Source organism: Bacillus rossius, chromosome 1 (genome assembly GCF_032445375.1).
Source record: "Bacillus rossius redtenbacheri isolate Brsri chromosome 1, Brsri_v3, whole genome shotgun sequence".
NCBI lineage: Eukaryota > Metazoa > Arthropoda > Insecta > Phasmatodea > Bacillidae > Bacillus > Bacillus rossius.
This window is the reverse complement of record NC_086330.1, coordinates 65,951,056-65,965,537: the sequence shown is the minus strand read 5'-3', so window position 1 is coordinate 65,965,537 and position 14,482 is coordinate 65,951,056. Positions and strand designations below refer to the sequence as shown.

The following is a 14,482-nucleotide window of genomic DNA, read 5'->3' as shown; positions in this document are numbered from 1 at the left end:
GATGGCGGACATGACGTCATACTATCTGATAGTATATGTGCATTGACATAAGTGGTGGGGGTCAGTCTGCCAGCACCCCCGCCACAGGGGAAGGATCGGTCACCATTTTTATTTTTTTTTCCCTCACCGGGTTCGAACCGAGGACTCCGAGCTCCGTGTCGTAAATATATGTTTTTTCGATATTTTTGATTAAAATTTTATTAAGTGAATTTTTTTATAATTTTTAAAAAAATTTTCATTAAAATCGGATAATAAAAAAGTTAAAGATGGCGAGCGTAACGAAAATTGCAACGGTGACGTCATAATTCAAAATGGCGGATAACACATCGAAGGAATGTTCGAGAACACAATGGCGGATCTAAGATGGCGGATCCAAGATGGCCGTCGGGGTCAAGGTCAAAGGTCAAGGTCACATCCTGATAGAGGCTTAACTGAGGCTTGAGTTAAGGATGCTTAAGCCTCTATCAGGACATTTCTAGCCGCTGGGATTTTTGAGGAATAAAACGGGAAATTTTCCCTCGAAACGGGAATTTTTCCCTCGAAAACGGGAATTTTTTTCTTAAAACGGGAAATTTTGAGTCATTTTGAGTCATTTTTGAGGACTTTTGAGGAATTTTTGCCGCCGTGACGTCACAAATCCAAGATGGCGGACACCGACACCACCACCACATCCTGCATCCTGTTTCCGGACCGGCTATCCTATTCTACTGTGAGCCAAATGAAATGTTATGATAGTGAAACTACCCTGGAATATATTTGACAAACTGAAATAGTCATAGTAAATGTATTTGGAAGTTCAAAAATACGTAAGGAAACTGGAATAGAATGATTATAGTAAAAGTTATTTATGTAAATACCCAGTGGGCTCGCTTGCACAGCGGAACAGCACGATTCTAAAGTTCAAGCGCGATTTTTTGACGTGGTTTAAAACTCATTACTGGTTGTTTTTACATTTTAATAACTTAATAATAACATAATACTATGTGATAATAATGTTAAATCAGCTCAATAAAGTTAAGATTTGTTTGCAGGAAGGATTCCAATCGTTTCAGGAAAAAAGAAAACAAATATACTTAGTGCTTTAACATCTGATTTTAAATGTTTCATGTTAATAATTTAGTAATGCCATAGAAGTATACCTTCTAACGTGTACAGAAACTTCACAGTATTTAGTGTTTACTGAAATTTAACAAGATGGGCAGTATTTTAATATAATTCATTGTCGAAGATCAGGTCCAAAGCCGGAATTTTATCGCAGCTGTTTCAAACAGTTAACATTTTTCGTTTGTTCCGTGCTGCAAATTGCTAACTGCGTTTAATGGTGACAGAGAAATGATTAAAATTCAGGCAGCGAATTCCAGTGGCGGGCGCAGAAAGTATGTGTGTGATGCGCATCTGAAATTTTGTTATTTGAAAAGAGATTATTTTATTTATCACTTTACTTATCAGGCTCAGGTTTATTTTAAAGCATTCTACGTGTCCGAGTATTGTGTTATAAATTTATTTGCAACATGAACAACATGAGAAGACAAGAATTTTGCTCGTTCCCGAGGTTAGATGTTAACACATCAATGGCGAGTACTAAAGGTCACATTGCAACGCGCGCGCGTGATTCTGGCCGCCGCTACCTGGCCGCGTAGCGTGGGAGCACTTACGAACAAAATTTTGATCACGCAAATAATTTTTTTTGAACAATCACTTGTTGTACGAAATACTAGCGTATTTAAACTTCATTTAAAACACATATAACGAGAAAAATTGGGAGTGCTATCCTAAACACAGTTTGGTATTTTTATAAAAAAAAAACTATTCAGGAATTATTAAAATACTGATTAAAAATGTACTTTAAATAACATTTTAAGATTTAAAAATACTTAAATATTTTATTTAATTAAATACACAACTATGTACGCGTATATCATTCTGTAAATCTTCAAATTCTTTCTCTGAAACAACAGGCAGTTTTCCATTAAAAAATATACTGTGTCCATGAACAAACCACCAAATATAAACTAAATTTCCAAAATTTTTGCTTCATATAAATTTAAAACTTCGCTCCCTCCCATCTCCCCCTAACAAAAAAAAATACTACGTGGCGTGTTAGGCCGGGAAGTAACAGGGATCGGGTTGCGGCCCAGCTTGTCTGCTAGATGTGCTCTGATTGGCTGGTGCGGGCGGGCGCGCGTGTCGGTGCGTGTTTACACGCCGTTAACGACCGCGCTTGTTCCCCTTGTCCTGTCCTGGCAGCGCCCCCTCCTTCACCCAACCTTCGTGGCTCGAGAACTGTCAAGGCCACCGCAACCCGAGGAAGAGACGTCGCCACGGGAAGGGAGGGCGATCCCCTCCACTTGGCCGGGTCAATATTTGTGCGAGGTCCTGCCTCCGAGCCCCTACAATCTCGCTACAATCTCGCTACTATCTAGACGTCGTGTTGGCTCGCTCGCCAACACATTCATTTAAAATTATATACAAGATAATAATTTTTCAAGCCTTAAAAACCTTTCCTTGAATTGTAAGTATAGCGCAATATAAAAAAATGTTCTTTAATACAGAAACTGAGTTTGAAAAAAATAAAAAACTATTTCCCCAAATTTATTACCACAAAAATTTCACATTAAAAATAAATCGAGAATATTTTTTTCCTTATTTAAATACTTAAAAATACAAAAAAAAATTAAACCAATAAATATTATAAGATGTCAAAATTGATTGCTAATTTTTCTATATCGTAAGTGTAGGATTGTCGAGATGCGTTAGTAATTTAAATTGATTAAACTCATATAAGGTTGTAACTGTATTTGTAAATGCATGTAATTCTATATTAAATAATATAAATAATGATATACTAAGTTTTTCTGATATTTTCCTAATTATTTTAAATTATTTTACTCTGCTTTAAAGTAGCAAACTCCTAAATATAGCCAATGAGTGAAAATAAATTATTTAATTTTAGAAGCTGCATCTGATAGAAATTTACCTTAAGCCACGAAGTCGTGACGTCCGCCATTTTGTTTTCGTCTGCAAGAGGCCACCGCCTTGGATTATGATATCACAGCTGCAATCATGTTTTGTCTGCTGGAGGCCGCTATCCTGGATTATGACATCACAGCGCGCATTTTGAATTGTCTTCTGGAAACCATCTTCTTTAACCCGCCATATGGTTTTCGTCTGCTGGAGGTCGCCATCTTGGCTTATAACAACACAGCCACTATATTATTTCATCTGCTGGAGGCCCCCATTATAAACTATGTCATCATAGTCATCATCTTGTTTTTGTCTGCAGGAGGCAGCAATCTCTTTTTTCAGTTCTTGCTACCAGGAGTGATAGTTTCACGTAGTACACACGTCGTCTGTGAGAGTGCAATGCCCCATAATTGGTTTAATTTTTTACCCAATAGATTGCATTATGATAAGTTTTTGATGATCACTGGGACGATGACAATGGTGGCTTTGAGGCTGGTGTTAAAACGAAAGACTTCAGTAGTCTTAAAATTAATAAACTTGCATGTAATATGGATGCAAAAGCAGAAAAACTTGATTACAAGTTATGGGAAGATCTTAACATTTTAGTCGATCGTATCAGACCGTTGATGGCATCAGTTTGTGGTGGAAACTACTCGCAGATCGACAACGTTGCCTTTATACTCCGTCAACTAAGAAATGCCAGCTACATGCAATAATGACTTGTTTAACCTGCAAGTGTATAAAATTAAAAATATAAATTATATTTTATATTTCAGAAATGTTTTCTTTTTATTTCCCGAAATCTAATTTATAACTCAAAATGAGTTTTTTAATAACCTATAGTATCCTACCATTCATATCCCACCGATCGTATCATATCGTATCCTGCGACAGATCGTATCCCTGTTATGAGATTGTATCCAGGTGAAGGGATCGTAACCCTTTGACGTGAACGTGAACGTGAAGCACTCTGAAGGAAAATAAAGTCTAAATCAGTTTTATTTTACTATGAAGAACTTTAGTACAAGTTTATAATCAAAATAGTGACAAATTTAACGAAAAATAAGAAAATATATTTTTTTTTAAATTTTGAAAATAAAAGTGTATATATAATACTGATTTATGACAGGTAAAAAAAATTATTTGTAATCTGGCATTGAATTAAGCATGCAGTTTAAATTACCCGAAAATTAATTTAGTTTCGCTTCAATAACTTGTTTAAACTGTGTATGAACATGAAGTATCAAATGTGTAGCAACGTAATTTTAGTGGTTGTTGTTTCGTTGCAATTTACTCTAATGAATACTGTTTCCCTTGGAATACATTCATGCAAGACAAATTAAAGATTTAATTGTTCTATACATTAGTATTTAATTGTAAAACTGGATCAAACATTTGTTTTATATTAATTTTCCTTTGAAATTGTTTTGTAGGGGAGATTAAGGAAGAAGCGAAATATTTTAAAAAGTTTATTTTCAACTTAATTTACTTTTAACCTAAGGTCACGATTTGTTTTGTAAATTCTTGAAATATAAAACTTTTGTATATAGGAGAGACATTACACACGTGATGTATTCTGGTGTTGTATCTGACACTTCTCGCAACAAATCTATGTTGAATTCCCGTTACAAAAAAAATATATATTTTACCACAACGATAAAAACGTGAAAGATTATCGAGAATTTATTTCATACACTTCTGGTTATATATGTACATATTTATTTACCTGAATACAAAATGTGTGTATATCTACATGTATTAACTTGGAACCTCCCTATCAAATTATTCCGGTCCATCCATCTCGGGTATCGGGTTCCCTCCTTTTCGCTCTATTCCCGTGAGCCCGCGTGGTGGGAGGGTTATTCACGCCCGTTTCCCACGAATGTCTGCCTCGAATTCGAGATCCAACGCATACATAACATCCACGGCTGTAGAGCCCACTCCAAACAACCCCCCCCCCCCCTCCACTCCTTACTCTAACCCATACTGCATGCCTTAAAAGAGTGAGCATTTTTTCTCGATTCTTGTGTTGCGGACCTTCCGGTGTTCGGAAAGCTAGGTGGGTATTTTCTCATCACAGGTGAAAAAACTTCTGCAGTAGATGCTGATGTAAATATTTACTGACAGTGGGTATAGTTTGACACGCAAACAGCTAAAGGGCATATTTTAAAGCTTTTGGATATGTGGTAAAATCTTAAGTATTCTTTTTCCTTTATGCAAAAATATTTATTAAAATTATATTTCTTAAAACAACAAAATGGTTAATGATAGCGACTAGAAATTTTTACTGCTATACAAAAATCAGTGATTAGCTGACTTAATCAAAGTCATTAAATTCTTAGCAGAATACCTTTCTTAATATTTAAGGCTGAAATGATTCTCAACTTTAATTTTCTATATATGAGTCATTATTAAAATACAAAATGAAGATTTACTGTCCTAATTATAGTCATAATTTAAATAAATCATTTACATATTCTCATGTAGATAGTTACAATCAAAAAGTACTTTTTTCTTACACGGTTTTGAAATAAATATAGACATTAAATACTGTTCCTTTAAATTTGTATAATGGACCAGCCTACATAAAAATTAAAAATAATTTAATATTAATTGAAGTTACTTGCTGTAAAAGTAACAATAAAATTCTGTTAAAATTGTAATTTATAATTTTGACGAAGAGTAAATGATGTAATAATTTAACTGTTCCTTATTTAGTGAATATAAGAATATAGGAAGCTAGTGAAATTATAGCTCCTAAGATACCCAAAAATGTGAGAATGATTAATAATGAATTACTCTAGCTAACTAGTGTCTTAATTCTACTTTACTGTGGTTAATAAAAACAAATATTACGTTCAAAAATAACCAATTAATACACAAATTATTTAAAGATATTACTGTTCTGTGTAACATATCAATAATAACTATTATTGGTTAAAATAGCGATTGTAAACTTTAAAGGAATTTTTTTGTTATAAACAAATGATTTCCATACATAAATTGGGCCATCTATAATTCAGTATGCACAATCAAACTAAGACAACGACAAATCATAACACTCGATAAGAGCGATTAAATATATTATAACAACCACATTATTTCTACCAATAAGATTTGTACTGGATTAGCTTACTTATAAACAGGTAGTTACATCGGACACGTTTTAAGATATACCAAAGTTCTGTTGCAAAATAAACAATATCTAAGTCATCCAGAAACTTTATGATTATGTATAGATAAGTAAGCAGTGTTATCCAATTTAATCATAAAAATCAGATTTCTGAAGGTAGATCACAAAGTTGTGTAATATAGTCTGAATTATAAATCTCAATAGAACACGAAAATAAATTCCGAGACGTCTGAGGGAATAATGAAAGTCAAGAAAAATAAAAAATTAAGCCATCTGTTTTGCAGACAATATGTACGTAAATACTAGGTATTGATAAAGCTAGACCTTTAAATAAATACCCTTTTTAACCAAAAAGACATAAATTTTAGGAAGTTATCATGTTTAATAAAGTTACACACTTACTGTGAATTTGAAGATACAGCAAAAACTAAGTTCTCTGCATGGTGAATACTATCTGAACCAGCTAAATTCTTTGCTGTCATATTCACTACATATTATATCTTCTACGATTTATTTTACTGAAGTAAAGACCTTATATTTAACACTGTCTCTTCGAAGAAAATTCACCAGATCAAAAAACGAAAAATCTCCGATTGTTACTCGTAATAGCTATCTCATAGCATTTTAGTGGGCATAGAGTAGCAAAAACGCTAGATCCTTCTTTTTAACAGATAGTATGATAGCATAGACAAAAAATTACATGAAAAAATACAAACAATTATGATATAATTAGTGTAAACTGGTTCCTGTTGTGGTTTTGTCACAATAAATTAAAAATGTTTCTTATATCAACGTTGCCAGTATTAAGTACAACCAAATCTCAACTAAGCACACACAATTTGTGAATTCTTGGGTGTATCTTAGAGAAGAAGAGAGTGATCTTAATAAAACAAAGGGAACCATCACGATGTGATCTTTACGGACATGAACTACACCGTGCCGCCGGTCAACTGCTGCGACAGTGCCGCGCCCTATCCTCCAAACGCATGCCTTGCGAATCCTGGCGTGGTAGGCGACCGGCGCAGCATGGTAATGAGAGTGTGGTTGCAGCCATCCCAGGGGCATCGGTGTGTGGAGGTGTGGTTTCAGGGCGGAGAAAGACCAAGAGGGGAGGGTTGGTGGGCGGTATCAGGAGAGGCGTGGTGTTTGAGGGGGGAAAGGGGAGTGCTGGGAGACCACAACAAAGGAAAACACGCACGCACGTCAGTTTTAGCGTTCTTGGGAACAAGGCCACCACTCTCCGGTCTCGCACGCCCCCTCTAACTCTCCCGACCCCCAGCGAGCGAGTCACGGAACTACTCGAACCTGAGGGTATAAATAAAGCGAGCAATGTCCCGCTGCCAGCTACAGCATGCTTGGAGTGCTAGCGCTGAAAAGAGGCTTGGAGGTGGGAAGGGTGAGTCGGGGTGGAGTGCGGATTCCCCTACGAGGTGTCCACTGCCTGAAAGGACAATCTATACGTGGTCAAAGTAGGCGGAGGGCAGGAGGGAAGCGGTCTACACACAGGGCAATTGAAAGTTATCTGGTTGAAAAGGAAATTGAATAGGCACGTTTTGTAACTAAACCAGTTAAGAGATGAACAATACTGGTCAAATTCAAATAGAAGGAACAAAACCTACCATCTGAGTGAAATGTACAAAACAAACTTTAATTTATTTCTCAAGTACATTTAATTTGTAGTTATATATGGTTTATGCATCTATTTTTTAAAAAGATTTTTATTCTAACCATATTATTTGTTACATTAAAAATAATTCCTTTATCATCTGGCTTAATTGAAGACATTCTATAAGAATATGTTTAAAGAAATTCCAAAAATGAATAAAATATAATAAAATGTACATTGGAAATTCGCTAGATGTCAAATATATATATTATTATATTCTTTGAATCTATGTACTTGATAAGGCTAAGTACTGAAATGATGTAAAGTTTGACACGCTGGAAACAGCATTTTACTTTCAAGAAAAGATTTTGCTTGAGCAAAAACTGCAAAAGATTGTTACAAAAATTAAATCTCAAAAATGTGTGGCTTCAGCAAATAGGTATTGTAAAAAATTATTATAAAATGTTTATACCCCTAAAAATCGAAATATTATGTTAACAAATGTTATAATAAAAACAATAGTCAAAATCTATTTTGGAAGGGAAAACTGCACGCAAAACTTCGGCAGATTTGTCGAACATGTTGTAGAATTCTGCCAAATTTATTTAACTATTTTTTTTTAAAGTTTTGAGATTTTTGGACACACCTTTAAACGAATTTCAGAAGGCATTTAGCATTTTTACGTCTTTAAATTTTCATTAGTTAAATTTTGTAAATAAGATACACGGACTGTAGCACACTGAAAATCTAACTTTTCAAAACATTCAGAGTATCTTCAAAATTTTCAATGATTTCATGGAAATGTTAACGGGACCGATCGCTGCCACTTTATCTTGTGTGACAGTTTGCTTATTTTTATCTCTGGTCACCATGATGATAACAGTTTTCCCCACTAGTGGGTGTCAAAGGGTTTATCTAAAAAAGATAGAAAATAATTATAAACAATTTAATTTGGGAAAATAATATAATAATATTTAGACATTTAGTATTAACTAGCTGATGCGTCCATGCTTCGCTACCAAGTTTACAGGCAGGAAGCTTTCGCACTGGTCAATTGCAGCCCCTTCTTTTGAGTAGGCCACTGCCATGCCACAAACAAAAAAAAAATTAGGAATATTTTTTAAAATCAACTTATGAAACAATAAAATCGTTAGTACTTAGATAACTGGAAGAAATTAGCTTCTAAGGGCTTTTAAATTTGCATTTGTTGCCACTTCCACCATACCCTCTTATAATCTATGAAATACCAAGAGCTATCTTTTGCTACAACCACGGGTGGACGGCAGTGAGTAGTTTTAGAGAAAACTGAAAATTAATTATATATTTATACACAAATAAACTTGATAATAACCCACGGCTTTCTCACTCAATTCCAGGGTATTGATAATATTTATTCATTGTTAGAAAAGTACGTTATTAATTACAAATTATTCCCAAACAAATGAAGCATGAAGAAATATATTGGGTATCAAAATTAAAAACACACCAAAAGTTCCAACCACAATTTATTACCTACATGTTGTTCATAGTCTTATTTCGTTGCCGGTTAGACAACTGGAGTCGGGGTGAGTACATGGTGCCTGTGTGAGTGAGCATCCCGCAACCCTCATAAAAAATAAACAATATTTACCTCAACATAACACGCGGTGACATCAGCTGGCAAGAACAGTAACTACTCGCAACAAGTATCTTGCATGAGATAAATTAACTCTCGTTGATGAAATTTTAAATATTGTATTTAAGTATTTTTTTCAATTTCAAACTCTCAGTAAACATTTGGTATTAGTCACAGAAGCTAATATGGATCACGGTTTGATACCTGTAGCATTATCGAAAGTACACTGCCGTAGATACTACAGCATTTGTATTTTCTCTTGACGAAAATTTCTAAACGTCATGAAATACCCGATTGTACATTGGGTCCTTTCCAAATACCATTTAGTTGCAGTCAGTGTCAGAAATAGTTGATATTTCTTGAATAAACATCGCAAGATCATTACAACAAAGCTGACTAAAGATAACGAGGACGGATCTACAACACCATGGAAGAGGAATGAAGGCATAATATATTTGACAACTTTAATGATCACGAAGAATTTAAAAATGGGAATGATAAAATATCGCTAGAGATTTAAAGTTTATAACTAATGAAAAAGGAGCATCTTGATGGGAAATAAAAATATATTAGACGAAATTCTATTTGACTCAATGAAATTGTGAACAATATAGATAGACCTGAAGCTACCAAGATTGGAGACTGCTGACTGTCACCTGAAGCTGACATGACCGAAGACTGTGGTGAGAGATCTGAGGCTGACACGATCGAAGACTGTGATGAAGCGCTGAGATCAAAAAGGTTGAAACGACGCGTTAATGTCAATTATTCTGATCAAGCTTGTGATGGTCACTGGGACAATGACGAGAGTGACTTTGAGGCTGGTGTTAAAACGGAAAACTTCATATCTCATAAAAATATTTATAATAATAATGCAAGGAATATGACAGCAGCAGAAGAGATTGATTATATGTCATTGAAAGGTACTTACATATTGGATGATCATCGGAGAATGCTGCTGGCTTCGCTTAGGGCAGGAAACTATTCGCACATCAACGAAGTAGCCTCCATAGTCAAAGAACAGTGGGCAGCTAGCTACATATAATAATGACTTGTTTTCCTTGCATGCTTATAAATTTGAAAAAATAAATAATATTTTGATAATAAAAGGTAAATGTTTTATATCCCGAAATATGAAGACCTAGGCCTAGTTCTCGTAATACAATTTCTAACATAAATATGTAAAAATTAGTAACAATGACTAACAAAGTGGAGAGTAAAAAATTTCAAAGCAGTCATGAGAACAGCCGACAGAAGTGAAAACTTAAAACTTTAAACAAACAGTTGTTATTTTCAATTTTCTTTTTCTGTCATCTGAAGAAATATTTAACGTTTTCCACGCAAAATCGATGATATAAAAAATATAAAAAATAAATATTTGGAGAGAATAACAATATAATGTACACATTTTTTTTTCTTCTAAACTTCAAATGATAGTATTAATAATAAGAAGAGGTGGACTATGTCTGTAAAGGTTCTGGCTGGACTCTGTCTAGTATAAACCGATTGGAGCTAAGAATTAGTCATTTCACACCGCTGCGGAACTAAATGATTATAAGATTGCTGGCTTTCGCAAATAATCCTGTAGTAGAATAGAAATTATGTAATAAATATTATGTTTGTAAAAGAACTTGTGGCGTTTAATTCCTCGAACCTGTTACTATTATGTTAAATTGATGTTATATTTAATTTTTTTGCATCGTCCTAGATCGTACCAAGGACCTTAGTCGATCTAATCGATCCGTACATTTATTGTCAATTTATTTAATGAATTTTGGAATTTTTCCCGAATTTCTAGCTAAATAATTATGGATTTTCAAGATGGCGGCCAAATGACAAGATGTCGGGTGTCACAGCAATAATAAATGATTACTGCACTCTAGCGGATAAGAATTAAACTAGCATGACGTCAGCGCACTCTCGCCGACGATACACTGATGATGGCTTCCAGCAGACGAGGACAAGATGGCGGACATGACGTCATACTACCTGACGATATATATATATATGCTTTGAAAAAAAAGTGGAGGGAGTCAGTATGCCTGCAGCCACCGCGGGGGAAGGATCGGTCGCCATTTTTATTTTTTTTGCACTCGTCGGGTTTGAACCGAGGACTCCGAGCTCCGTGTTGTAAATGTTTGTTTTTTAAATATTTTATTAAAAATTTTATTATTTAATTTTTTTATAATTTTTAAATTTTTTCATTAAAATCGGATAATAAATTTAAATATGGCGGCCGTAACGGAAATTGCAACGGTGACGTCATAATTAAAAATGACGGATAACACAATGCCGAAATGTTCGAGAAAACGAAATGACGTCATCCAAGATGGTGGATCCAAGATGGCCGACAGGGTCAAGGTCAAAGGTCAAGGTCACATCCTGATAGAGGCTTAACTGAGGCTTGAGTTAAGGATGCTTAAGCCTCTATCAGGACATTTCTAGCCGCTGGGATTTTTAAGGAATAAAAAGGGAAATTTTCCCTCGAAACGGGAATTTTTCCCTCGAAAACGGGAAATTTTTTCTTAAAACGGGAATTTTTGAGTCATTTTGAGTCATTTTTGAGGAATTTTGAGGAATTTTTGCCGTCGTGACGTCACAAATCCAAGATGGCGGAGTCGGCTCTCGGCTCCACATCCTGCATCCTGATCCAGTAGCCCCCAAAACATACTACTTATCTTTTTTCGGTTTTTCAAAAAGACTCTAAAAATTTTGTTGACAAACACTTTTTACAGCGATTTGCATTTGACTTTAAAATACATTTATATAATTTTTTTACAAATTGCGCAGTGGTGAGACCGTCACTACATTCCGAATGAACTGAAAACGATTTCCAGTTTGGACATACTGATTTTACTGTTCCAGTTTTCTTACACTTTAAGTTAATTGTATCAATCTAGAATGGAATCTCTCCACTTCCATGCTTTTACGAAAAAGAATTTAAGTCCAAGTACTTCACTTTATAGAAGAAGAATTTAATAATGAAAGTGTTACAGGCTTGGTTAACGTTCACGAACAGTTTTCTTTACAGGCTATTAAATGTTTTAAATGGCAATTTTATGTCTGGATAGTCACTTAAAGATTCATAATTTCCTTCGCTCTTTCGCCCCTATATCACTCGTTGCTATTTTGCGTGGCCAAACCAACCGCAACGTGATGCTATCGTACTTTGTATTCAGTTTGCCAAAGACCTGGAACGGAAAATTTATTATTCAAACACTACCTAAGGTTTAACAACAGTTTCAAGGTTGTACGAGAGGAAAAATATTATCATCCTATGAATATTTAGCTAAGAATCTGAAATTTTAGTGCGTACCTACATGCGCAAAGAATGTAAATAAAAAAACTTAGTTTAGATAGATGCCAAGACTATATAACCAATGAAACACAAATTTGTTACATTTAAAACATAACTTTTTTTATAAGATTATGGAATTAATTTTTGCCGTTCAGTTACAATTTTTGAGGCAGCGTGAAGGGATATTAAATGAACTGTGATAAAGTTAGATAAGCAACGGCTTTATATATTTATAAGTTTAAAATACGTACACACCTCCAGTGAACATTTATAATGCGCATTCATATTTGGTCGTATATTAAATATGCTTAAAAGTATGAAAAAACAAGCATAGACAAACATAAATATAATTGTCAAAATTGATTTTTTTAGTTAAAAACTAAAATAATTAATATTTTTAATGAAATTCTCTAACAAAAAAGTTTCTTTATGTAAATTTTTAATAAGGTCTTCAGACTGTGAAATTTTCATTTACTTGGTACCTACAGTTTTTTACAATAATAACAACGGGCATGCGTTAAAAAACATAAAAATTAAAGTATAATATATTGAAAATATTTACAGATACGTAATTTTTTTTCGGCTGATACTTGATTAAGAGTTAGAGAAAAGTTTTAAATAATCCAGTTGGGATATGAATTCAACTACAAAGGTTGACTTATTCTTTCTAAGGTGTTTTTCAATGCTCATGTTCATGGATATTTAGGTTTCAATACAAAAAAACATTATCATACTCTTAGTCTTGTAGTGCGTTATTATTCAGTTACTAAGTTGGTATTTATTGATTGTTTAAATAAGTTTGAACAACCTGCATAAAATCGGAAAATTACTTCTGGCTGATATATCTGGACAGGTCATTGTACTTAAATCATAATAACACAATAAAATTTGAAACATTAAATTACTTACGTTTGTAAATAACTTTGTCAGGATATGAATAGCAAGCCACTGATTGTAAATACGTATGGCTGAATGAAATACAATTCCCAAAGTAAAAATTAGTACGTTTAAGGAAACAATTTTATTCAGTGATAAATTTTGGTGAAATATCAACAGAAAAGATAAATATGCTTCTACGAACTGAAAGTCTGCTACCACAATGAACAATTTAAAAAAGAAAAGCAATTGTTCTTCTTTGGGCATACATTTCTAATAATCTTTATCAAATATTATTATCTTAAACAAAAATATAATTCCACAACCGAGAAAGTAAATAAACTTGTTTAATTTAAAATAAGATTACGTTTTATAGTTAGAACAAGCATTATTTTTTTGTGTCTCATGCGAACTTATAGGAAAGTTCTCTCGACATAAGGCCATGCACTGGACTTGAGTGGACTCTTGAAACTCCTGGGCTACGAATTGGTGCTCATAAATTTCAAAACGGAGCGATGTACCACAGTGGCAATAGAAAATACAGCCGCACATCCTAGGACCCGGGTTCGAACCCACATTACAGCCATCGTGATTTCAGTTTCCCCATTGTTTCCCGAAATCAGTTCAATTATATGATACCTACATTCCTAACATACCTGGTCCGTGAGATCCAGCGACATCGCACCTCACGCCGAACCCGGATATGTAAATAACCCTTTTCGCCGTGGAACGTTATTAGTTTGTCAATGAAACATCGCAGTTCTCTCGTCTGGCCAGGACGCCCTTTCCCCCAACCCCTGAAAAAAATTTTTTTTTTTTGCTGGGAAGGAGTGACTTTCGACCCGTGACACGTGATCGCGTGTTTGCATGTCTCGCGTCTCGAGCCGAAACGACCATACACCCACTCCTTCTTGAACCCGCCCTCTACGCCGACCTCCCCCCCCCTCCCGGGCAGGGCCCAGGTGCCGCCGCGCGCCTTCCCGGGAATTC

The 14,482-nt window shown here is 34.6% G+C and overlaps 1 protein-coding gene across 1 annotated transcript in view; it reads right to left on the bottom strand.

Annotated features, from left to right (window-relative positions):
* The window catches only part of LOC134528869 (hemocyte protein-glutamine gamma-glutamyltransferase-like), a 116,330-nt gene extending 102,158 nt beyond the window's left edge, over positions 1 to 14,172 (bottom strand). The window contains exon 1 of the mRNA XM_063362554.1: positions 14,149 to 14,172. Coding sequence (XP_063218624.1) covers positions 14,149 to 14,172 — 24 coding nt within the window. The remainder of the gene's footprint in view (positions 1 to 14,148) is intronic.
* Positions 14,173 to 14,482: the final 310 nt, after the last annotated feature.